We start from the raw sequence: 27,629 nt of genomic DNA on the forward strand, positions 1-27,629 counted from the left end.
CCTAATAATATAATGCCAATTACAAATTTGTTTAGTTATATGTCAATTAGGTCCAAGTCAAATCCTTTGTTTTCTTCTTTTTCCTCCGATTGGCTTGACATTGCCGGAAATTCAAAAATATTCTTTTGTCTAGCCTTTTTTTATGTATACTTTTTTCAGTATGACCTGACACCTCATCATGGGCTCGTTTAGAATGGTTTCTAAAATGACTAAAATTATTTTTTGTGAAAATATTTTTGAAAATAATTTTTAGTAAAAATGCAAGTAAAGCATGAAAAAAATAATATTTAAAGTGCTTCCCACAATAAGTACATAACTGGGTACTTCTTGTAGGAAGCACTTTAAGTGTATTTAGAACCCATAAATATGTTCTCTAAAAGTGTTTTTAGTCATTTTAAAAGTACTTATAAACAAACTATATGTTATCATCTATTAACTTATGTAATAGCACGTGAATTTATGTACTAGTACTATATTCTAATTATGTGTTGTATCAACCATATGCGTTAATTTATATTAGAACACGCTAATTAATAGTGTTATATATGGCCGTCTGACAATAATATTGAAAATTTTATTATTTTCACCGTAAATCTCATGTATTTGTGCAAAAGAAGTCTACTCTTTTCTATTCGTACAACCACTATCTTTCGTAAGATTTGAGTTCCTTCTCATAATATAATAGTTGAATTCATAACCTCTTTTGCTAATAAGAAATTTAATTGGATGTCACCAAATTAAATAGTGCTTGAGTCAAAATCAAGAGAGAAATTTACATATAAATTGTTGCTATTTAGTACTTACCTAGTAATTTGCGAATGCTATCGTTTGACCGAAAGCCCGTCTGATTCTTGGGTCAGTTGGGTCAAAAGGTCAAGGTCATCTTCAACAAACCTTCACAAAAAGTTTCAATGCAACTTCCATACATCTAACGACTGCTTGAAAACCAGTTCGGTCACAACGACCACCATCACCACCACCAAACAAACACCACGAACTTACCACCACAAAATCCCACTTCGCCACGTGTCTATATTTGATTGGAATTTTGTATTTGTGGTGCATGCAGAAAAGAAATATTTGACCATTAGGTAATATAGACCAAAGAATGGAAACAATAAGCTAATGGTTTGGTGTTGTTATTTATTGATTAGGTAATTAAATTTGTCATTTTCAAAATTTGAACTTAAAACTTCTCATATACTGACTCATTTATTTATGAATATTAGGTACGAACCTTACATATTTTGGTACGGTACTGTTAGGGTTATCATCCCTTATTCAGTCAATGATGTTTATTTGATGTTTTTATCCCTAACGAAGATACACCACAAATGATATGATTTTGGAGCAAATATTTATGAAAACGTAGTTTTAGGTAATTTGTGAATAAATAGTTGTCGGTATCACCAAACTTTAATTTAATTACAATATTATCACCGCATCCACATACAATATATTTATAATACAGTTATCGCTCCATTGTTTTTGTCTTTGTTAAAACTTTATGAAGTGTTTTTCATTACATATTTTTTTTAAACTCAGAAGAAGTTAACTGGTCAACCATCAACAGCGGCATATGAAAAATTAATATTTTGTCCAAATAAAAAAGGATGAGTTAATATATTATATGTCGTAATACAAGTGGAAAGTAGCAAATTGGTTTTTAACCTTATATTGTGTAGCCAATACCATCACAATCTACAGGTTCGAAACCGGATCCCCTCTTAAGCTTAGGAGGCTGAGCCTCCTGAGTAAAGGATCTGGACATTTGAAATTTGATCCAATGGCTACAAACTTGAAACCCCTCTAAAAGTTATAATAATTGCAGCCGTTGGATCAACTTCTAAAGATCTGTGTTTTGATTCGGATATAAATCTGCACGACAGCGCTGAAATTACAGCCGTTGCAGAAACAAAGAATAAATATTTAATAATAATATCCATCTTCTTCCGCTTTCAGCGTCCTCCAAGAATCTAACTCCGCTCGTTTTTCACATCTTCTTATTACACTCCAACCGTTTTTTATTATTTCAGTTTACTCCAAACCTATTTCAATTATTCTCAGTTTACTTCAACCTCTTTTTAATTCAATTCTGTTTAGTATATAAGAGTGTCGGCAGAGCAACCTCATCCTTAATTATATCAGCCAACAAATGGGGAGTCCTCCTGCGAAGAAAGTCCTGCTCACCTCCAATGGTGACGAGATTTCACAGAGCATCGCCTTCTCTCTGGCCCAACGCGGCTGCAGGTGATTAAATCTCCATGGGCTGAATCAAATGTGAAATTTTGAATTTCTGGTTTTCTGGGTCGGATTCCATTTGGGTGCATTTTGTGATTAATCTGACAAATGGGTTTTGAGATTTATTCTGTTCTGTGTATTAAAGATTTGATTTTTTGGTTTGTTTGTTTGTTTGTTTGTGTTATGAATAAGCAGGTTGGTGTTGATGGGGAAGGAGAGCTGCCTACGGGGTATTGTGCAGAAAATAACGGGCTCACTGGAGGGTGCGGTGGCGCCGGTGGAGGTGGTGGACGTGGACATGGAGGACGAGACGGAGGGAATTTTTGATGAGGCGGTGGAGAAGGCATGCAGCATCTTGGGCAATTTGGATGCATTTGTGCATTGCTATACTTACGAAGGTAAAAGTTTCCTTCATGACTGCTCCAATCCATTTTCTCTCGGTCGGAGATAATTTGAAAGATGATTTTCCTTTCAAAGAACATTGAATTTAGTGAGTTATCCAATCCAAATCAATAATGTGTGCCAAAGGAGGCGAGGAGTAATACTTGAGACTCCATTCGTGTAAAGTGTTAATAAAAAATTGTCACAATTTGGCATCTTTATTCATCTTTTTGATTCTTTGTGGCTCCCTTGGTATAGTTTGGAAGTATTAGTATTATAAAATATGAACATATACATCTGATTAGTTATTTAGCAAGTGGAACTTGGTGTGGCCATGGTAACAGTAATAGTATAGTACGGCAAAAAATGCTGATGTGGAATTGACCTTTTGTAAGTTTGACAAACATGACAGTAACTTTTTTGGGGAAGATTTTCAATTTTTTCTTGGAAATCTGTTGATCCCGTGTTAAAACATGTTTAACATATTTTTTTATATATACGGACGTTCTTCACCATCTCGTGTTTAGCCTCTTTTTTGTCATGTGCATATGTACAGTTTGTTGCAGATTAATTGAACCTAAGCAGAGCGATCATTACTGTTTTTTTTAACAGGAAAAATGCAAGACCAGCTACAATTAGCTGAAGGTGAATTCAAAAAGATAATGAAGATTAACTTTATGTCTGCATGGTTTCTGTTAAACGCTGTTGGCAGAAGAATGCGAGATTACAAGTCAGGAGGTTCAATCGTGTTCTTGACCTCGATAATTGGAGCCGAAAGGGGGCTTTATCCAGGAGCTGCTGCTTATAGTGCATGTTCGGCAGGGCTTCAGCAGTTAGCTAGGGTATGTTTATTGGATTCCTTCGTGTACATACACTCTAATATAACTACTGCTGCATATGTTTTCTGAGTAATTTTGGAAAATGAACTATTATAGTATCAGTCAGGAGTCAAAACTATCCCAACCATTCATATCTGTATACGAAAACCAAATTTGCAACCTTGGTTTTGCAGGGTTTTATGTGATTGATCTCTCATTAGGTGGCTCGACATAACCACAATCAAATTAATTTTTAAGGAGATACACTGAGATGTCTCATGATCATGATTGATTTTTGTCACGTCTTATTGTGGGATGGTTAGCTAACAGAACAATTGCTTATGTGTTGGATGGTGTTGGGTCAATTCAAGAGAGATAGAATAGGGTACAAGTAGAGAAATATAAGTTGCCACATCGATGAGGAGAAGTCTCATTGAGTTTGTGAGCATAGTCCTAAAGTTTTGATCAGTCAAGAAGCTGCTAGTACTTTGTAGACTGTAGGGCTTTTGAAGTACTTGAACTTCTGTCGTTGTTCTTCATATCAGTTCTACACTTTTAGGTGTACCATCATCGGGACAACCTTGTAAGGTGTCGTTGTTTTGGCATCTCCTAATCCAACATTACGATTTACACACCAAAGGCATAAGCATTGAACGGTTTTTACAACGTTGTTATTGTATTTTGAGGTTGTAAGTTCAATTTAGGATGCCTCTGTTGCATACCTCCAAAACTTTAGTGCATTTTGAACTGCTTGTTGCATATCTCAACTCATAGTACACTGTGCTTTTACTTTTTATGTTTCATTTTTGTTGAATATTCTGAAAATTTCTCCTGTTGCTATGTTCAGACGTCAGCCCTGGAGATTGGACGATACCAGATTAGGGTCAATGCTATTGCCCGTGGTTTGCATCTACAAGACGAATTTCCAATTTCTGTGGGAATGGAGAGAGCAAAGAAGCAGGTGATGGAGGCAGCTCCATTGGGGAGATGGCTTGATGTTAAAAACGATCTGGCTTCAACTGTGATATATCTAATCAGCGATGGGTCACGGTACATGACAGGCACAACAATATTTGTGGATGGGGCACAGTCTCTAACTAGGCCTCGGATGCGTTCTTTTATGTGATTCTTCTCCTTTTTTTTCCTAGTGAGGTAATGTAATGTGATCCATTCAAAATTTCGCGATTCATATGGAACAGAGTGAAAAAACACTGCTTCTGAATTGTGGATTGTAAGGGCTGGTTTAGTATTCCTGTACTTTGAAATAAAACTGTTTCTGCTGTGATGTGAGAATAAAGTCATTTTTGTTGCTTCACGTTTTAAATTTTTTTTTTTTTGGCCTAAAACTGTGAAAATAAGCTGTTTTTAAGTGTTTGCCAAACACATTTTTGAGCTTAACTTTTTTTTATATTCACTTTTTATAAAATTACCTCAGTACCAAACCAGTACTAAGGTTGCTTAATTTTGAAGCATTCTGAGGCTCAAAATCTCAAATATGACTGCTTTCGCTGTGGTTTCATGATCAGTGATAAGAATGTGCAAACAACCTTTTAGTTTTGGGATGGAAATAAGTTCGAATGGACTGGTCCTCTTTTCATGCTCAAGCAGCAGAGCTGCAGAGGTTAAAAGTTCCAGTAAGATTCCGTCATCTGGTTATCTCGACGTTTGAAGACATGAAGGAACGAGCTTGTATGGCAAGTAGGGAAAAGAATCCGGCAAGGATCCTGGGGATCCTAGAGATCCCGTGATCATGAATGTTCATCATATATCGTGCGGTCAGTTTTCGTTAGATATTATTTATATTAAATTTTAAATTTTAAAATAATTTTTGACCGTATAATGCACGATAAATGGTCCTGATCACAGAATCCTTTGGACTCCTAAGAAAAAAATCCAACGAGGATCCTTTTCAGGAAAGTAGGTGACTGCATTTTCTCTGCGTCTGTGTGGAAATTATTAGGGTGTCTACCTTTTTGTCATAGATTGTTGAATTTACAACTGCCTTTTTGGTATATTACCGTCATTCATTAATCCCGTTTGTCAATTCGAATTATCAAAGTACTTGAATAAACAGAGAAATACTTACAAACATGAGTTTTTACAAACGATAAATAATTGGGAAATTTTATTTAAACCCATCTAACGTATTTCTACATTTAACTTACTCTTTACATCCATTTAATTTTTAACTAAACTATTAGTATTTCTTTAAAACAAATTTAATACCTAATATACCCCCATATACCCAATTCAATATATGAATTTATTTTTACACCCATTTGATTTTTAGAAGCTAAATTTGTTGGGAGGAAGCTCCTCCTGTAATTTGTTCCATGGCAAGGAAGTGGTCTGGAATTCGTACCACCAATCTGAACTTGATTTCTTTGGTCTGGCCCCCGTACTTATTCCATTCCACAGGACACTCCCACCAAGACTTTACATGGGGCCGCCATCCTCCTTGACAGGCCACCCAAACAAACTAGGATCAGTGGATGCTTTTGTGGCAGGTGACTCCATGCACCTTTTTGGAATGTTGAGTTCTTCAACATAAGGGAGAATGTCATCACAAGTTTGAAATTGCTGATCATATCGAAGTCAGATCATGGTTTTCTAATTGCAACTCATGGTTTGCCAATTCATAAATTGAAATCAAACGAACAAAAAATTCATAAATTGAGTCATACCTTGGTTGGAGGATTTAAAACTTCAAAATCACTATCCATCAATAAAAAAAACTTATTTTTCTCTATGAGAGCTATTAGGGTTTTAGTTAGAATGAACGTTGAATAAACAAAGAGTGATCGTAGGGTTTAATTACAATGTTTGGGTTTATTGATAAATTTGAGTTTTATTATTAATTTCATTTTGTACTCAATAGGATAAAATAGACAATTAACATTTAAAATTTAAGTTAAGTGTAGAAATAGGTTAGATGGGTTTAAATAAAATTTTCCTAAATAATTTCATCAAAATTATTGTGAGGGGAGAGTTTGAGCCTGTGTTGAAGAGAAAGTTCCTAGCAAACATAACCTTTAAGATGACGAAAAAGGCTTTTAGCTAAAATAGTATTTGAGATTGTCGTAACTTCTCATTTTGGTTCTTGAAACTTAAAATCGATAGAAGTGGTCTCTAATATTGTTAACTGTTAATCATTTTATGAAAATTTTCAATTAAATTGAAGAAACCATCAGTTTCAATGGGAGGGGTTGATTTGACAATAATACCTTCAATTTAATTGAAATTTATCACATAATAACCAAAATAATCGGTGGTAGACAATTCAGGAACCATTTATATCGATCTGAAATCTCAAACTAAAATGAAGAATTATGTCATTCTCAATTATCATTATGACAAAAAATCTGAGGAAAAATATGTGTTGGAAATAAAAATCAAGGACAAAGGCTCGTGTGCATGATTGTACCATAACATGTGTGGAATTTGACCGTTTGAGGGTTCAACATCTTTTGAAGAAAAATTCCAAATAATTTAAGTTTTGCTTTTCATATTTGTTTATTATGGAGGGCTGCGCGGAGAGTTCCAATCAAGTGAACCCTTTTTGTCCGAATTCAAACACGTCTTTGTATTTGTGACTCTATCTTAGACCAAATTAATCAGCTTTCGATTTACTGGTGAATGCCTAAACGAGATTAGTGTTTCTGTTTTAAAATTTGGTTCCAGACTCTCCAGAGTTTGAGTTTTTGTTTAGTCTAAAAAATATTTAAGAATGTAAAACTAGTGATGGATTGTTTTCATGAATAGAATATAACTCTTCAATTCACTCAACCTAGATTCAAATTCTTTTTAATCTAGATTAATTAATATACTAATATCACTTGTAATTAAGAAATAAAAATTAAAAAGATTTTATATCGAACATATGTCATTTGGCAATGTACTTATAAGTTATATCTCAAATGTTTAATCTTGGTACACACAAGTGCATTATATTATCAATTTTTTAAGGGCTCACCTTGTACAGGTGCGGATATACAAAAAAAAAATACATGTAATGAACATATTTTTTTCATAAAAAAAAAATAGTTATGAAAATACTATTCTAGAAGATCTGGATGCTGGCTACCATTAAAATATAGGTGTTTGTTCTTAAAATGCACATGATAAATAAATTTAAAAAAAAAAATTATGAATGCTGCATTATGCATTACATAAAGGTTTGACTAGGTATATTTTTTTTTTAAATTAATAAAAATTCTCTTCGTACCGTCGAATTTTTTATTTTTTTTAAATGAAATGTAGGGAACAACATTTTAACCGCACAATGCACGATGAATGGTCCCGATCACACAATCCTTAAGATTCCTAAGAAAAAAATCCAACGAAGATCCTTTTCCGGAAAATAGGTGACTGCATTTTCTCTGTGTCTATGTGGAAATTATTAGGGTGCCTACCTTTTTGTCACAGATTGTTGAATTTACAACTGCCTTTCTGGTATATTACCGTCATTCATTAATCCCGTTTGTCAATTCGAATAATCAAAGTACTTGAATAAACAGAGAAATACTTACAAACATGAGTTTTTACAAACGATAAATAATTGGAAAATTTTATTTAAACCCATCTAACTTATTTCTACATCCAATTTACTCTTTGCACCCATTTAATTTTTAACTAAACTATTAGTATTTCTTTAAACCCAAATTTAATACCTAATATACCTCCATATACCCAATTCAATATGTGAATTTATTTTTACACCCATTTGATTTTTAGAAGCTAAATTTGTTGGGAGGAAGCTCCTCCTGTAATTTGTTCCATGGCAAGGAAGTGGTCTGAAATTCGCACCACCAATCTGAACTTGATTTCTTTGGTATGGCCCCCGTACTTATTCCATTCCACCGGACACTCCCACCAGGACTTTGCATGGGGCCGCCATGCTCCTTGACAAGCCACCCAAACAAAATTAGGATCAGTGATGCTTTTGTGGCAAGTGACTCCGTGCACCTTTTTGGAATGTTGAGTTCTTCAACATAAGGGAGAATGTCATCACAAGTTTGAAATTGATGATCGTATCGAAGTCAAATCATGGTTTTCTAATTGCAACTCATGGTTTGCCAATTCATAAATTGAAATCAAACGAAAAAAAATTCATAAATTGAAATCAAACGAAAAAAAATTCATAAATTGAGTCATACCTTGGTTGGAGGATTCAAAACTTCAAAATCACCATCCATCAATAAAAAAAACTTATTTTTCTCTATGAGAGCTATTAGGGTTTTAGCTAGAATGAACGTAGGATAAACAAAGAGTGATCGTAGGGTTTAATTATAGTGTTTGGGTTTATTGATAAATTTGAATTTTATTATTAATTTCATTTTGTACTTAATAGTAATTATGCAATAGGATAAAATAGACAATTAACATTTAAAATTTAAGTTGGGTGTAGAAACAGGTTAGATGGGTTTAAATAAAATTTCCCTAAATAATTTCTTCAAAATTATGGAGAGGGGAGAGTTTGAGCCCGTGTTGAAGAGAAAGTTCCTAGCAAACATAACCTTTAAGATGACGAAAAGGGCTTTTAGCTAGAATAGTATTTGAGATTGTCGTAACTTTTCATTTTGGTTTCTGAAATTTAAAATCGATAGAAATGGTCTCTAAGATTGTTAACTGTTAATCATTTTATGAAAATTTTCAATTAAATTGAAAAAACCACCAGTTCAATGGGAGGGGTTGATTTGACAATAATACCTTCAATTTAATTGAAATTTATCACATAATAACCAAAATAATCGATAGTAGACAATCCAGAAACCATTTATATCGATCTGAAATCTCAAACTAAAATGAAGAATTATGTCATTCTCAATTATCATTATGACAAAAAAACTGAGGAAAAATATGTGTTGGAAACAAAAATCAAGGACAAGGGCTGGTGTGCATGATTGTACCATAACATGTGTGGAATTTGACCGTTTGAGGGTTCAACATCTTTTGAAGAAAAATTCCAAATAATTTAAGTTTTGCTTCTCATATTTGTTTATTATGGAGGGCTGCGCGAAGAGTTCCAATCAAGTGAACCCATTTTGTCCGAATTCAAACACGTCCTTGTATTTGTGACTCTATCTTAGACCAAATTAATCAGCTTTTGATTTACTGGTGAATGCCTAAACGAGATTAGTGTTTCTGTTTTAAAATTTGGTTCCAGACTCCAGAGTTTGAGTTTTTGTTTAGTCTAAAAAATATTTAAGAATGCAAAACTAGTGACGGATTGTTTTCATGAATAGAATATAACTCTTCAATTCACTTAACCTAGATTCAAATTCTTTTTAATCTAGATTAATTAATATACTAATATCACTTGTAATTAAGAAATAAAAATTAAAAAGATTTTATATCGAACATGTCATTTGGCGATGTACTTATAAGTTATATCTCAAATGTTTAATCTTGGTACACACAAGTGCATTATATTATCAATTTTTTTAGGGGGCTCACCTTGTACAGGTGCGGATATACAAAAAAAATAGTTATGAAAATACTATTCATGGCTACCATTAAAATATAGGTGTTTGTTCTTAAAATGCACATGATAAATAAATTTTAAAAAATATATATGAATGCTGCATTATGTATTACATAAAGGTTTGACTAGGTTTTTTTTTTTTTAAATTAATAAAAATTCTCTTCGTATCGTCGATTTTCTTATTTTTTTTTTTTCAAATGAAATGTTATAGGGAACAACATTTTACATATCTATGCTAAACAAGCTATTTCGTGGAACCTTCGGAGAGGGGCATCTGTTTGCGCGCATATATATATATATATATACACCAGCCTTCATACATGCGCTCACGTGTATGCATAAGGTATTTTCTAAATCACGACGTACTATGCGTGACTCACACATTTTAAATGTATTTATATACGTAAATTGACAAAAGGAAAATCAAATATTTAAAGTAAGTGAATAATCTTAAATCATGTCAGAAGAAACTCCTCATAAACCAATTAAAGCAGTTGAATTCATATAATAAGATCGGTCTCTATAGAATTTACAATAAGAATAGAGAAAATAATATTTAATGAACAATTGATTAAATCACATTATTGCTAGCCCATTGTAAGACTAAGCTCACCTCCTCTCGCTTAGTGTAGATAATATCGTTTATTAAAAAAAACAATTATTAGACAACTAATTTAATCACATTATTATCCGCGTGCAAAATACTTTTTTTATAAGCGGCATTACACACCTCTTAAGATGTTTTGAACGTGTTTAAAAATAGAGAAAATAATATTGAATGAACAACTAATTGAATTATATTATTGTTAGCCCATTGTGAGGTTAAGCTCACCATTTTCTTCTTAGTATAGACAATGTCGTTTATTTAGAAAAATATTATTTGATAATTAATTTAATCATATTATTATCAGTATGCAAAATTTTTTTTTTTTTTTTTAAATAACCGGACTTGAGAGAAAAAAAAACGCAGGCTGAAAAACAATGAAAATGAGAAGAGAGAGACGTGAGGGATGAGAGATGAGAGAGAGGGGGGACAGATGGAACCCCTTACACTTTTTTAATCTTATTTTTTTGTCCAACAACCATTACTTTATATTTTGTTATGATCGAATTACCAAATTACTATGATATATTATTTTGAACAGATTTTGAATTTTTTTGATTGAGGGGCACTTTTGTCTAATTCCTTTTGTCGAATGCGGTGATCCCAAAATTTTATCGCCATCCGTGAGCCTCTCGGTTAATATATAATAGATATAACCCTCTATATTATGCACTAGAAAACAATGAATCCAGCCCTAAAATTACTTTTCATGATTCGATCAATGTTAATTAATTAAGGATTATATTATTATTAAATTTAGTACATGTTGGACACGCGACATATGGTCCAACTAATGCAAGATCCAATTGAACCTACTCCAGTTCAAAGGCAACTGCTGTTAGTCTACGCTTTAACTTTTACCAATTGTGTGTACATATATGTGCGTCTACACTGCCTATTAATGAAATTTTGGTTGTCAACTAAAATTTCATGAAATTATCATTTTAATCCCCTCATCGAAACTGAGATCAATTAAAAAATATGGGCAATTTAGTACTTATATGAATATAAATTTTACTGTTTTTTATAGCAACCCCACAGCCAGGTTAGTATAACTTGCCCTATTTAAAAATTAAAAATAAAATAAAAAGTATTCCCATGTTAGAAGAAACCACTCATCATTATCCCAATTTTCATAACAGATTTTTTTTTTTTTTTTTTAGAATTTTAAAAACTAATCCCACTTCATAATTAAAAATAAAATGAAATGAAATTGTTCATGTCACATCCCGGCCCGGGGCGGATCACTTCCCGGGCTCGCTCCACTACCGTAGCACAATATTGTCCACTTTGGGCTTACCATTCCCTCACGGTTTTGTTTTTGGGAACTCACGAGCAACTTCCCAGTGGGTCACCCATCATGAGATTGCTCTAGCCCCCTTTCTCGCTTAACTTCGAAGTTCCTATGGAACCCGAAGCCAGTGAGCTCTCAAAAGGCCTCGTGCTAGGTAGGGATGAGAATATACATATAAGGATCACTCCCCTGGACGATGTGGGATGTCACAATCCACCCCCCTTAGGGGCCCGATGTCCTCGTCGGCACACACGCGACCAGGGTTAGGCTCTGATACCAAATTGTCACATCCCGGCCCGGGGCGGATCACTTCCCGGACCCGCTCCACTACCGTAGCACGATATTGTCCGCTTTGGGCTTACCATTCCCTCACGGTTTTGTTTTTGGGAACTCACGAGCAACTTCCCAGTGGGTCACCCATCATAAGATTGCTCTAGCCCCCTTTCTCGCTTAACTTCGAAGTTCCTATGGAACCCAAAGCCAGTGAGCTCCCAAAAGGCCTCGTGCTAGGCAGGGATGAGAATATACATATAAGGATCACTCCCTTAGATGATGTGGGATGTCACAATTCACACACAGTGTGTGTGGGCATCTACTAGTATTATTGATAGAATAATGCTTGGCTACTCAAAGATAAGTAAAAACTTGAGAAAAAAATCTCATTCTACACTCCTCACAAGTGTATTTTTCTTTTCTAATATAGAAAGTTTAGAATGTAGAATGAGATTTTTGAAGTGATAAAAACAATTCCCAAAACTTTTACTTAAAACTCTTCGTGTTTGAATTATAGAGTTTTGTGTTTACGATCAGAACCATTCATATTATAAACCACTTTGTAAAGATCGTCTCTGCAAAAAAAATGAATTAAAAATAAGGTCGTTTAGTTAATCTATTGTAGCAAATACATAGACAGTTTTTAATACTTTTACCAACTCAGTTCATTTGTTTTTATGTAATTCGAAAACTAAACGACCTTAGTTTTAATTCATTTTTTGCAAAGATTTACAGAGTAATTTATAACATGAAGAATTCTGATCATAAAGAGAAAGTTCTATGAATCGGCAACAAACAGATTTGAGTAGAAACTCGTACTTGGTTATTCTTATTAATATTACCAAGCACGAAGGGAACCGAGCATGCATCACTACCAACTTTGTTAAACTCGCATTGGCTTGTGTATTCTACTTTGAACACTAAGACACAAGAGAGCAATTTTTATGGCACAATTATATTATATTATTGTAGTAAACTATGATAATCACACGACACCATATAAGAAATGTACATGTAATGTTGTATAATTCGGACGGTATTGACAATATACTCATGTCATAAAAGTCGTTTTAACTCGATCCTTCAAGTCATTTATCCAAGTTAAATAACTAATAAAAAGTAAATAAGCAACGTTGTAGTCGTAATGGTAATGATGAAGCCGCCACCATTATTCGAACAAAGTATCAGCGGTTTCCTCGCTCCTCTTCCTCACTACCATCATCACTCATCCTTTTCTAATCACATCCGCTAATGAAGCTCTAATTCTGCTTTACTACCTTGGACAAGTTTCGTGCCCTTTACGACATTTCTCACCCTCTATATGCACATCATCGCTCTCAAGATTGTTGAATTATTTAGTCATTAATTTATTTTTAACATCCGGTGTTGATCAAAACATATAGAAAAATGTTAAGGAGATTATCTTAAAAGTGGAATTATTCATGAATTCTCCGTCACCTCATATTTTTGGCATAATTTTCATACCAATTAGCATTTCTCTAACGTGTAATGCAAGGGAGATCAAAATTTTAAACCAAATTTTGTAAACAAAATGATGTAGTTGTTGACGATTGAATCATTACTTCAACATTGATTTACATGTTTATTTTCTATTAATGACATATCATTTAGTATGCAAATTTAATTTAAGAGTAATGCTAGAAAGACCAAATTTTTTAAACTAAATTGCAAGCCAAATGATATACATCACCAATAAGAAATAACCAAGTTAATCAACGGTTAATTAATAATCTAATCAGCTATGACCACATCATTAGTTTACAAATTTGGTTTAAAAAATTTAATCTCCCTATCATTACTCTTAATTTAAAATTTTAGTGTATTTAACACTATTATTTCTCTAACATATACTTACAACTTAAAGAAAGTTGTTAGTCATAGTTTAGCCGCCTCTAGCTAGCTTTATATAGGTTCATTTGTTTTAGCTAGCCACAAGTTCAACCTTGATACCCCATCATGGAGAAGTATCAAATGTTCTTTCCTTGCTCCTCATCAGCTAATTATCCAAACCCTAATTCCACAAATACAGATCATCATCATCGTGTGGGAAGCTCTCACGTTTACACGAATAACTTTGATGGGCGTGTTGATCAAACTTCAGATGCATTTTTGGGGTTGAAATCGACGATGACTACGGAAAACCACGTTGGATCATCGTCAGATGAAGTATTAGTTCATAAAGATGGTCATCCGTACCAACAATATTATCAGCAGCATTATCCGAGTGCAAATGCAGGCATGAGTAATGTTATTGTTGGAGCTGATCAGAGTAGCGTCGATCCTCATCGGGCCAATAATAATGATTCAGAGAAAAAGAAAAAGGGGGAGAAGAAGATGAAGAAGCCGAAATATGCTTTTCAAACAAGAAGTCAGGTCGATATACTTGACGATGGCTACCGGTGGAGAAAATACGGCCAAAAAGCTGTGAAAGCCAACAAATTTCCCAGGTGTATATATATACATATAGCTATATATTTTTACTTAGATCCCTTCATTATATTTTTGCTTCTTCATCTTTCTATATGACCAGTGAAATTTTTATCATGCTTTGGTGTATAACATGAATTGTGACATAGAAAAGTTAAATTTTTTTTTCTTTATATATTGTATAGTCAATCAAAGAATCGAAAGAAATAATGAATCTATGAAACTCAGTGCCTACCATGCTTTAGTGCATGGTTAAATACTCATGATCCGTACTTGTGCATTTGATTTTTCATTTAGTTTTCTTACTGCGATTTTGATCCATGTGTTTCAGATCTGTTTTGTTTGTGGCTAATATATAGGTACAAGCTAGCTAGTAGTTTCCACGGTACACCATACATAATCCTTTAATCCTTAAGACATGCTTAACTAGTGTGGCTTTGCCGAATAAAGCAAGATCCTAACTTGATTTTTCACTAAGAAATGCATCGGACTTTGGGGGAAGCAAAAATGGGGGATATCTCTCCTTTATTGACTCTAGTTTTCACATTTTGCAATACCAAATCAAAATTGAAAATAGTTATTAACCGAATATTTGTTTTACAATTTTCTTTCTAAATGTAAATTAAAAACAAAAATTGAAATGATCAGTACAACACTTCTCACATTACTAGCCCAACACGTGAATTTTATAAAAAAAAATATCTCAGTACGATTAAAAGTGAAGCTATATGTAATTCATTCAGATTTATGATGTATGAGATCTAGCTAGGGTGTGGTGTTCCTAATTAACTGGGAGCAAATTCAAACCTTTGATTCATGCACAGTGTTCCTAAGAAATACGTAAATATAAGGATTGGGTACCTATTGATCCATGCAAAGTTTTTCTAAGATATACAAGTTGTGTGTAATATTATATCTGAGAAGTACATGTCATGGCTCATTACTATATGCTAGAACTCCAAGTTTTCCTAAGAAGGATTACATATTCAATCTATTAATTAATACATTTGCTTCTGTTCTACCTTCTGGGAACTGCACCAGGTAGAAGTGTAAGATCATCATTTCAAATTCCCAATGCCTAAAGAATAATGCATGTTCCAAACTGATATTTATCTTTCAAAGTGAATCATATGATTACGCATATGCATGCATGCTTGCTTTGTATTTGTATGATATGTCCTGATGGATATGGAATAACACTGCTGGATCTTGCTAAATAATTTGCAGAAGCTACTACCGATGCACGTATGAAGGGTGCAATGTTAAAAAGCAAGTCCAACGCCTAAGCAAGGACGAAGGCGTTGTGGTGACCACTTACGAAGGAATGCACACCCATCCCATCGACAAGCCTTCCGACAATTTCGAACATATCTTGAATCAGATGCAAATTTACACCCCCTCCTGAAGTTAGTTATCATTCATTCAGTTTACATAATTACGTATATCTATTGAAATATTTATGCTTGCTTTTGTAAAAGAAATTGAAGTACCCATCAATATTATTATGGAGATTTTGTGACATATATCTTAATTGATTAGGCGGTGGCCAGTGGATTTATTGACTGTTATAGCTTAAGCTAATTTATCAAGTGCATGCGGGTTTATATCAATTATATATATATTTTTTTTTTATAGAGCTGTTCTGTTCAATTCAATTAGTCAGGGAAAATGACCAACGTCTTCTCTTTAGTTCAGTTTCATCGTTCTTCTTTTGTCCTCAATCACAAATTCATGAATATGTCAATTAGTTTGGCAATTTTCTGTTCAATCTGATCTCAGTAGGTTTCGTTTTCAATTGGGGTGATGTCCCTAGCATCTCACGTGACATATCTGTCTCAGTATCAAATTTGCTACCGATTAACTATAACGTATATAATTCTTGGGTTTGTAGTTAAAAAAATTAAAGGGTATTTATGTTAATATTCAAAGTCTTAAATTCAATTACTTCCTCTAGCATTATCGTTTGTATCGAAATAAGAAGAAAAAAAAAAATACAACGATTATGTTAAAAAAAACTAGGGACCAAATTGAAAATTTTCCATTTTGCATGGCAAAATTGTCCATATATAGGTCTAAGAGGGAAATCCTAAATATGTTAGGATTATATGTAGATAAGACTTTGAAAAGAAAAAAAAAAACAAAACAAAACAAAATTTGGTTATGTAAAATTACATTTTTGTCTCATATTTCTTATTCATGTTCTGTTTTAATTAAAATATTAAATTGGTAATTTCATAAAATTTTGATTGATAATAAATGTTTTATTAATTAGTAGAGATTATAGTCCAATATTAAGTTTTTAATTTCTACTTTTATTTTCAAATACTTATACGTATGATGCTTGATAAACAGGTGGACTTTGTACTTTCATTCAATAAATCAATTGAAAATAGTGAAACCTTTGTCGTCTTCTTCCCACCAAATCACACAAAATCTTTGTGTGATTATGTGTTCACTTTGTTTTGTTTTGTTTTTTTATTTTTTTTTATTTTTTTTATTTTTTTTGTACAATCTCCTATTTTTACATTAATAATCTATGGCTACTTAAAGATAAATATGAATTCGTACTTAAAAATTTTTCGTGTTTGAATTATAAAACTTTGTGCTGATGATCAGAAGAACCATTCATATCATAATAAAGTGATTTATAATAGGAACAACTAGTTATGATTATAAACACGAAGTTTAATAAATCGACAATGAACAATTTTAAACATAAACTCATACTCATCTTTTGAATAGTCAAGTGTTATTCCTTTCATATTTGTTGCTGTTTTTGTAAAATAATATGTGTTTTGAAACCAAGTGTTCTGATCCTTTAGCTAAATCCTTAGGGTGTGTTTGTTTGGCATCATTAGCCCTCACTGGACTAGACTGGATTAAGTTTTAGTCCAGTCTTGTGTTTGTTCCCTATCCGGACTAAGTTTAATGGGATTAGCAGGGACTCGCCTTGACTGAGTTTGTCACGCCCCAATCCCGACATACGTCCAAGATCGACACGTGACGTCTCCCAAATACTTGTATATCTCACATACCCCGTCTCAGGAATATGGCAAATCACAATTCAAGAATCAAATTGCAAAGATATATATATTTTTTTCGTTTACCTTATGGCTGCATCTAACCTCCACATTAGACTGCCTACATACCCTCAATAGGGATCAAGCCATTCATAATTTATTACTTCATTACACTCGAACATTTATCACATAAGTTGTTATGTCCCTACAAAATATCACAATGCATATCATGCAATCTTTCAAAGAATAAACGACGAAGCACAATCATATTCTCTCGCCATATTTATCAACAAGTCAATCATAACAATAACAATGATATCTAACATAATAATCCCACAAGACGAATAACATTTCCACTTCATCCATCACATAAATCATCATGTTCCCACATAAAATCACACTTCATAGCGTGTAACATATTAAAGAATTAACAAAGCACAACATTATTCTCCAGAAATATTAATCAACTAAAATAATCATAATAACAACACTCATATCGAACGTCACTCCACAAACACGTCAATTAATCAATTCGTGAATCAAGATGTACAATCCTAGCATTTAATTACGTTCATCAAGCAATGCGATAACAAAACATTTCACGAATTAACCAAGGACTCCATATAATTCCCCACTTGGATTATGAGTAATAAACATGGTAATTCTAATTCATTTTCACAATATCTATTGTGGGTAATTCTCATCCACTCGAATTCAAGATTCTAAGATCACCTTACGGAATGAACAAGAGCAAGGATTCCAGACCACTCAACGGAATCCAACCATATCAGGTTCCAGACCACTCAACGGAACCAAACCAAATACGATTGCCTAAAAATGTACCATGTACAACTAATCATCATCACCTCTAAAATGCGTATGGTCCCCCATCACGGATATACCAAGCATGACCATCGATGTACCGCAACTACGTGGTGCAATCTCATCATCACACATTAAACATAATTAAACACATACATGCTATCGATTCCACATATCAACCAGCATCTTGTCAGATGGAGCACAACACAAGGAAATCCCTTAATTATTATTTCTACTAAAAATCTAATAAAGTACCTAACTCATCTCCTAACTTCCATCTCCATCACATGCTAGGTAATAGTGCCAAGTTCAAATAAGTATTCAGTTGGCAAGCATAACCAAATAATTATCAAACAATATTTAGATCTCATAACTGTCATAACATTCAACATAATTATCATTCACATTATTAAAAAGTTAATCAAACACATATATATCACAACATCATCACTACACAAGCCAAATCATAGTTAATTAGCATAGGTCTATGGCTAAATATATAAAATTCACATTTTAATAGAAATCATAATTATAAGACCAATTCATATTCACAAATGATACTAAATAAGAATTTAAGATAATAATCATATTTCATATATTCAAGTCGCTATCTAACCAATATAGGCCCATTAGATTTTCACTAGTAATTCCCTAAGGTCCGTAAACAATATCTACAATAGCATACTAAAATTTGGTGTCAATTCAATGGTAAGATCGTCAATTGTTAGAATATTCAAGTGGCGGACGATAACGAAAATATACTCAACCAACAGCATTTCATAAATCAAATGTTACATATCAGAAAATTCGACTTTTTCCAAAAATTCTCAAATTTCACAAGAATGAAGATCTCAACAAGTAGAGTAAATTTTATACCTGTGGCCAAGGCCAATTTGACCGGAAAACACCCCAAACTGACCATGAACCGTCGGAACCCTAATGTGGGTGTTCTTTAATTCGACTTCCTTGGTGTTCCAACGCCCTACAACCTGTTGGGTCTTGTTCCTGGGTCCAAGGGGAGTTGACTAAGGGTGGTAGTGGGTGGTGAAACTCATCGGAACGGCGGAATCGCCGTCAAAACTCCATGGGTCACCGGCATGGTTTTTACATGGTTTTGGACCCAAAACCCTTCAATCTTGGGTGAGAAAGGTAGAAGGGAGGTAGTGGAAGAGATTGCAGGTAGTTAATGGTGGTTGTTCAACGGAAAAGATGGCAAAAATTGCCGAAATTTGCTCGGGTGGGGGCGCATGTGTACAGACGGGAGGGGGAGGTCTCTTTCTTCTCCCCCCCTCCTTTTCGCCTTTTTTTTAACTCTTCTTGGCCGGTTCCCTTAACCCAAATATAAATTTGGGCCTTTTACCCTCTAAGTGGAAATTAAAATATTTCCCACAATCTATAGTTTCACAACTTCAAACGTTAGTAACTATACCGTTATAATCCGGACTCGCAGACGGCTTTCGCCTATGCGCTCGTGGCTTTGAGACCTATTCGAAAACATTACTTGTGACCTCAAAAGGCCAACGAGTAAATAATAATTTTCCAAACTTCACTCTTCGTAACTAGTTTAATTGAAATCTAATTTCAAATAAACTAATATAAATTCTCGAAAAATAATATAAAATCTCAATAATACAAATACGTAGATTATAATAATGAAATCCGAGAACGAGATTTCACAGAGTCCCTCGCTAACAGCTCTTAGCGAGACCCCCCGATTCGGAGAGGATTGCTAAGCTGCCCTCTAATCTCGTCATCTCCCTTCTCATTCGCACCTTCGCACATCAACCACAGCAACTGCAACTTGCTCCACGTCCCTTCGCACCCTCGCCCTTTCCCTTCTCCTTCCTTGTCGCACCACCTCGTAGCCATCCAACATATAAACAATCGACGACGGACCTGTATCGCTGGCGATGGTCTGATCAGGTGAGCTTCATTTGCCTTGCATTTCAATGGGTACTTTTTTAATTTTCCAAATTCAATTGCTTTTTGTTCATTCCTTTCGGTTTTGTTTATGCATTTCAATGGGATTTTTGAGTTTCTTTAGGGTTTTTGGTGATTAACTATAATCCAACATTCATAATTATCAAATTTAGGAGAACAACAGTGGGTCATTGACTGCAACTTGTTTTTTGGATATACTTATTAAGAACTTGACATTCGGGAATCCATTTGTAGCTTATGGATGTTTTCAATTTTTGTGGTTCTTCTAGTGGAATGTGTGAGAAATTCACCCTTATATGGAGATCTTAGTAGTGGATAAGGGATGTATCATGTCCAAGATGACTGGTATTGTATTGGCAATGACGGGGTATCTAGTTGGATTGGATGTGTTGAACAATTATGCTATGAGCTAAGATTTAAGAAGAAGCCTCTCTACCTGTTCTGCTCATACTTGATCCTTTCCGAGCTTTGTAACCGTTTCTTCAGCTCCAGACCTAGAAAGAAAACCATTTCTTCAGCCCTTGAAGGTGCCACTTGTTTTCTAGTGAATATTTAACATATTGGAAGCTTCTCTTTGGAAAATTTTGTGAGTAATCGTTTTCTGAAGCTTTCATCAACGGATTTATTGCATTGGAAGGTTCTGCTTGTTGCACATCACCATAGATGTTCTATTATTTTGATCCAAAAGTTTTTCTTTGTTATTCAGATACCCTTAAGCTGTGCATATCTTGGACAGTTTAATCATTATAATTTTATACATATTGGAGTTCACCTATCAAAAGGAATATCAAACAAATTGATATTAACAAATCCCCGTGGAGCTAGGAGATCACCAATTTCGTGTTGAACTTTAAGATTTTGTTATAAACCAAGATACTTGTACATTTGACCATAGTGACTTCTAGCTATCATGGAGAATTTAGACCTGTCTACTAAAACTTGTGCAAGTAATTCAAGCATGTTTTTGCTCCCGTCAATATTAGTTATTGACTCATTGGACTCCATACAAAGTTTCTGTGATGTTTTCTTCCACAATTTTATGATTCGCAATCCTACAGATGTTTCTACTCAGTTTAATTGTTTTAATTGTCTCATTGACCCATGCCGTTACACGAAAGAGAGAAATTATGTGTTTATCAGAAAAATCTGGCTAAACCAGCAATACATCACTTAACTTCATTAGAGCATGGCAAATTTCACTTTATGGTTCACAGGCCGTACTTCTCTTTGGCATCGTAGATAAAGTCTTTCCCGTTTAAGTTTATTCTGATTTATGTGCTTGCTTAAAGTGTAGTTGAATGATGATGTGCATGGCTATCCGCAGCGCAATGGGCACTTGGGTTTTCTCCGTAGCAAGGGCTTTGTTAGCAATTCCAGTGGGGGTAAATAGGAAATCTTTAGCACCGCTTGTGTTCTTTGGCACAATAGATACCATGCTTGATATTATAATGGGAATCACTCAGTGTGAAAGAGAACATGCAGAACGCCAAGCGAAGCTATTAGAAGCCCAGACTTCTGCAACTGATGCTTCATTTGCTGAGACTGGGGCCGAATCATAGTCTTGACTCCTAAGCATATGGATCATATGCCCGTGTTTGGCTGCTGTCAGTTTTCTCTTCAAATTTCTTTACTGTAAAAGCTTAATAGTTGAACCTGTTGAATGACCCCCTTGCTTGAATTCTGCCTTTCCTTTTTCATGGGTAATCATACGAAAGTTGTTAATGACATAATGTCAGGTTTAATCTCCCTCGCATGGCATGATTCCATGAGTTAATCATTCGAAGCAGAGAATTCTAATTCCTCTATTTTTATTTATCTTGGAAATACTTGTATGAAAATTACTTTAAAGTTGTTCAGCAACAAAGGTTATGACTTATAATATACGATGTATAATTACGAAGAGAAACTGGTGACGTTACTTTTTTCATTATCCTACATTTTAGTCTGACAATGCACCAAACGCTTCACTAAAGGGAATATACCAGTCCGAGACAGTCCGATTCAACAAACGCATCATTATTGTTTTGTTTTAGTTCCATCACCTTATTACAACGAACGAGATTTTAAATTCGTCGACTCCTTCAAGGCATCAAGCAGGTGTAGCAATACAAATTTTAAGCTATTGCAGGACTGATCTTCACACTAAAGGGAATATATATAGAGAGAGCATGAGTCTCGTTCTCTTATTTACTTAAATTCAAGATTACTGACTCTTGAATTTAATATTGAAAATTGAAATTATAAACACGAAAAACACATCTATATTATTTAATATCAAATCTAATGATCACCTTGGTCATGAGTAAACATTTTATATACACGCACACATATATTTATTTGAACTATATATTTATTAACATCACTGTTATGCTAGGAAAATTACTGTAGGAGCATAAGATGTAAGGGAGATTATAATAAATCTTCCGTTGTATATATCTTTGTGATTATTTCAAACGTAATCAAAGAAAAATACATAAAACATATTCGACGGATTCTCAAGACAAAAAACTTTTTTATTTTTTCTAATGACAGTTGACAAATATTTGTATAATAGACCTGCGGTTGTCTTTAATGAGCCACTAATTAATCAATTGACCCACCACCAAACCATGAATATGAAATTATGAATGGATGAAGGAAAAAATGAGTCATACTCCTAATGGATAGGGGTGGAAAAAATTCCCAAAAATCCCGAACCGAACCGAAAAAATTTCAATCCCAAACCAAAAATTTCCCAAACCGAAATTTCCGAAATTTTCGGGATGCTATCCCGAACCAATCCCAAAATTTCGGTATGGGATTCGGGATTGGCTTCTCAATATTTCGGGAATCCCATACCGAACATAAAATATATAATGTTAATTATTATATATATATTTATACATATATATATATATATATATTATTCTTTTATAATTGATGCTAGTAGTTTCTAATTCATGCTCTGCAACCTGGAATGCTCTAGACCTTGCATATTTTTCATGTTCTGTTTGATATTCATGTGGATTTTATTATTGCTGCTGCCATGGCTGATGATTTCAGAAGACTTGATTTTTTTGTCTCTCAACAGATTGCAAAAAGGGTTTAATTAATTTGAATTTTGACTATGATAAAACCAGTCAGACATGCCAGTGTTCAATTAAATGGTAGTGTGAATGAAATGAAATTCCTAGTTCATGAATGTGTTCTTGAATTATATATTTGAAGAACAATTCATAATTTCATATTTCAATTTGGGATTCCCGATTTGTCCCAAAATCCCGAAAATATTTCGGGATTCCCGAAAATTTGGTTTGGGATTGGTCTTCAAATTCCTGTCCCAAAAAATTTTGGTTTGGGATTCGGGATACTCGTTTCGGTATGGTATCCCATACCGAACCACCCTTACTAATGGATGGGGATTGTCTGGCCTCTACTTACCATCTTCTTCCCATCCCTTCTTATTTAAGTGGTTATGATTAAGTCATGTCAATATTTTATATTCATATTGTCTTTTATTTTATTATCTCTATAAAAAAATCAATATAAAATATTGACGTAACTTAAACGTGATCACTCAAATAGAGGGGATGGTAAAGGGATGATAAGTGGAGGGTAGACAATCCCCATCCACTCCTAATAGCACCGAAGTATTATCCTAATACTAGTGGTGGGCCCCGTTACATAAAAAAGATTGAATTAAAGATGTGGGAGTGACCACTGGACAGTGACTTTCATCACTAGTAATTAGTTTAATTAAGTGTTTAAGTACTCATTCTTATCTTCATGAATTGGATAACCTAATTCCTAAGCGGACATTAACATTTTTATATTTTTTTTATAGGAATTTTATTGATATGAAAAAAAGTTACACCTAATTATTAGGGAAACATATATCTTACTTTTCATATAATAAGAAAATTAAAATAAAAAAAATAAGAGACATAAACTTTATCCTTTTTAAAAAAAAAAATACAAAAAAAATAAAAGACAAACTTTTTTTTTCTTTTTTTGGGTGCAAAAGACATAAACTTTACTTCTCTTTGAAAAGAAAAGTAGAAATCAAATGGAGCCTGGTCATACTCGTGGAACATGCGTAGATGCTGAAATTTTTATGATTATAATATGGATGCTGATGTTTTATTTTCTGGGTTTGCGAGGCTACCACTAAGCAGGACGGATATTATAATAGTTTTCATTAACTAGTAGTATATGTGTGCGATTTTATAACAAAAATTTTAATTTTATTTTCGAGTAAAACCACACGCTTGTATGATTTACAGAGAAATGTTGCTTAGACGCATAATATAACAACATTGTTAATACACACTAGCTAATACAAGTGTGTTCTGTATCTAACGTGTTTCATTTTATGAGTATAAAAAGCATTATTAAATTTTAATTTGAATACAAGTTTTCAATAATAGATTTTTCAATATACTCGTAACACAATATTATATATAACTATATAATCATAAAACGATACGTCACATAACAAATGTTTGAGTACACAAAACTTTCTAGTTTTCGGGGGAATTTCACGCCAGTAACACTATTCTATTCTCCATGTTGATCATTATAAAATTTGCCACTGAACTGAAAAGCAATAAGATACTGTCTCTTTCGCTACCATTCCTTTCCCTCGAATTATCTTCAATATTATACAACTTTTGTTCGTTAAACTAAGTATTTATTTGCACTCCTAAAAATTTAAAAAAGCTTCAAACTGGGCGATAAACAAGGGACAAACAGAAAAATAGAAGCAAAAACAAGCCAAAAACTCCCTGCCTCAGCTGGTCCTCCCTTGATTTTTTGGGTCTGGTGTGGTCCTCGTTTGATTTATCTTCGCTATTTCTAGTGTTTAAACAATAAAAGTTGGTGATAATGGGGGAATTTATAATTTATGTTCCCTCTGAGTCTTTTAGTGGAGGGGATTAAATTTATATAATTCCAACCTGGGTTTTTCACTTTGCAACGAATCCTTTGACCCTCCTTGTATTGGAGGGAGAAGAATAATCGTAGTTCATTAGCGCTAAGTATCCTCAAAACTCAACCCAATTTCTTGGAATTTAATTCCTCTGATTTTTTTTTCCAGCAGATCAGAGCGGCAATGGAGTGGGACTTCAAGGACAGCGACCTTGATGCTCTGGTGGGGTCCAGCATCTCACAACCCCAGATGAAGAATCGACCAGCTGAATCTCTAGGATTGGATTTCAAGAAATTGCAGGAGGATCCAATAAAGCTCTCATCGTCGAGAAGGATTAATGGCAGTAACAATCGAAGTGATCATCTGAAAGTTCTATGCTTGGTCGACGGTTGCAGGGCGGACCTCAGCCGTTGTCGGGAATATCATCGGCGGCACAGAGTCTGCGAGCTCCACTCCAAGACCCCTGTTGTCGTCGTCAAGGGAGAACAGAAACGATTCTGCCAGCAGTGCAGCAGGTGCATATATATATATATATATATATATATATATATTTAGTTCACCATGCTTAATTAATTGTTTTTGGTAAAAAATACAGTCTAATTGTTTTATTTAAATTTGATAGCAAGGGAATGTTTTAGATTACATTTTCAGGGCATGTTTTAGATTACTTTTGTCATGGCTAAAAGCACATTTTTTAAATTTAAAAACCCTAACTACATGAGAAAAAAATTTGAAAAACTCTGATTGCATGTGAGAAAAAAATTAAAAGCTGTCGTAGACATACTTTCTGGAAAAGTATTGGATTTTTAATAAAAGTTTCTACATGTTTGTAACAATGACACTTATTTAGAAGTGCTTTTAAGAAAAGCAGTCTCAAACGAGAATAATTCACTGAGTGAGGTTCAAGGCTTAAAGCTAGCTATGTGATGAGGTATCTTTCTAAAATGAATTCTCGTATGCTTTTTCATTGTTTTATATATATTGTCTGCTAGGTTTTTTGGAAAATTGATTAAGAAAGAAGCTACCGTTTTTTTCAGTTTGAGTCACAGTATTTAGATGTGATTGTAGAGTCCATTCTCTGGTGGAGTTTGACGAGGGGAAGAAGAGCTGCAGAAAACGTCTCAATGGACACAACCAGCGCCGGCGGAAACCTAAACCGGAATCCTTCTATTTCAGTTCCCACGACTTCTTCTCCACCTACAAGGGTATGGAGTCCATGAAACAAATCACTTGAATTGTTTAATTAGGACTGGTTAACTATGTTTTTTTTAGCTGTCTTCAGTTTTGATAGATACTTTCAGAATTGGATTTATTTTGCTAAATTGTGAACAAAAAGGAATTGAGACTTGAGATAGTACATTTATCTTTGAGAGAACTGACACACCGTTCTTATAAAAGAACAGATTATTGGCATCATTTATCGACAAGTTATCGATACATTTATGACATTATCCCATACGATATCCACTGAGACATCGTGCACAAAGAATCGTTATTTTTTTCATTCGTTTGGTAATCATTATTATTGATCATTGCCTCGTGGGATTGTTATTTATGCCTCTCCATTTCTTAACTAACATTCAGGTCCCAGAATCCTGCAATTTAGTAATCCACAAGTATGTGCAACAACTAATGTGAGATGTATGTGGCCTGTGGAGGACAAAAGAGGAGCAGAATCCATGTGTTCCAACCACCACCACCAGTGGCTGCGTGCTACTGACGAGCCAAAGCCTCCCAATTCCTTCAACGGAGCAGGACACGAACCTTTTCTTTTCTTGCAAGCAAGTGACCCTAAAGCCACCGCAGGCAACCGAGCAGCCCCTCAAGCTTTCATGTGCCAGCAGCAGCCGCTTCCAATAACTGCTGCTGCCTCGCCAAAAAGCACAAGGGGTTGTGCTCTCTATCTTCTGTCATCACATCCAACACAAAATCCAGTTACTGGCCTAAACCACTTGGCTCAGTCCCCTGTCACCACTACTCATCCAGGTCAGATCCTTGACTCGAGACTTCAGATGAACCGTGGTTTCTCTGAATTCTCATGCTCACATGATGAGGAGGACAGGACTGTAATTCCAGAAATGATGTTTCTTCCGGGGCCTGATGGCTTTTCGAACAACTGAGTGCAAATGCTTCCAATTTTATTGGAGTAGCTTGTGTTTTTGGTACTTTACTAGTTTCTTTGATGTTGATTAATAATCTGGGAGAAGTCAACTGTAGAAGACTCCCCAACCATTTGATTGCTTTGAAGTATTTGTGTTTTGTGGAAACAAAAATTATTTGGTTTGAATTATTTGTGTTCTATGGAAACGAAAATTTTTGTTCCCTCCATTTGAATTCCAAACGAGGAGATGAAAAGTTAGTTTGATTTGTGCTTGATTACATACATATATAAATCAA

At 34.1% G+C, this 27,629-nt stretch overlaps 3 protein-coding genes and 1 long non-coding RNA gene across 8 annotated transcripts; all 4 read left to right on the plus strand.

Annotated features, from left to right (window-relative positions):
• Positions 1-1,758: 1,758 nt before the first annotated feature.
• On the plus strand, positions 1,759-4,737 carry LOC137707856 (uncharacterized). The gene is made up of 4 exons (XM_068446785.2): positions 1,759-2,250; positions 2,437-2,639; positions 3,235-3,464; positions 4,288-4,737. Exons 1-4 carry the CDS (start codon positions 2,156-2,158, stop codon positions 4,564-4,566), a joined length of 807 nt encoding a protein of 268 aa, XP_068302886.2. The 5' UTR covers positions 1,759-2,155; the 3' UTR covers positions 4,567-4,737.
• Positions 4,738-14,032: 9,295 nt separating this feature from the next.
• LOC137709310 (putative WRKY transcription factor 56) lies at positions 14,033-16,062 on the plus strand. Its single transcript, XM_068448394.2, has 2 exons — positions 14,033-14,563; positions 15,771-16,062. The coding sequence occupies exons 1-2, from the start codon at positions 14,073-14,075 to the stop codon at positions 15,946-15,948; spliced, it is 669 nt and encodes a 222-aa protein (XP_068304495.1). The 5' UTR covers positions 14,033-14,072; the 3' UTR covers positions 15,949-16,062.
• A 3,988-nt stretch (positions 16,063-20,050) lies between these two features.
• Positions 20,051-22,056, plus strand: LOC148689182 (uncharacterized). The gene is made up of 2 exons (XR_015958702.1): positions 20,051-20,308; positions 21,651-22,056. It is a non-coding gene; the product is annotated as an uncharacterized LOC148689182 (long non-coding RNA).
• Positions 22,057-24,897: 2,841 nt separating this feature from the next.
• LOC137707544 (teosinte glume architecture 1) lies at positions 24,898-27,560 on the plus strand. 5 transcript variants are annotated; one of them, XM_068446429.2, is made up of 4 exons: positions 24,898-25,126; positions 25,404-25,747; positions 26,301-26,437; positions 26,817-27,560. In XM_068446429.2, exons 2-4 carry the CDS (start codon positions 25,416-25,418, stop codon positions 27,350-27,352), a joined length of 1,005 nt encoding a protein of 334 aa, XP_068302530.2. In that variant the 5' UTR covers positions 24,898-25,126; positions 25,404-25,415; the 3' UTR covers positions 27,353-27,560. The 5 variants fall into 5 exon arrangements, with proteins under 5 accessions (XP_068302530.2, XP_068302531.2, XP_088545686.1 ...); XM_068446430.2 differs by having other exon boundaries at positions 24,919-25,121; XM_088689560.1 differs by having other exon boundaries at positions 24,926-25,126; positions 25,401-25,747; positions 26,289-26,437.
• Positions 27,561-27,629: the final 69 nt, after the last annotated feature.

Source organism: Pyrus communis, chromosome 17 (assembly GCF_041283825.1).
Source record: "Pyrus communis isolate YQ-2024b chromosome 17, ASM4128382v1, whole genome shotgun sequence".
NCBI lineage: Eukaryota > Viridiplantae > Streptophyta > Magnoliopsida > Rosales > Rosaceae > Pyrus > Pyrus communis.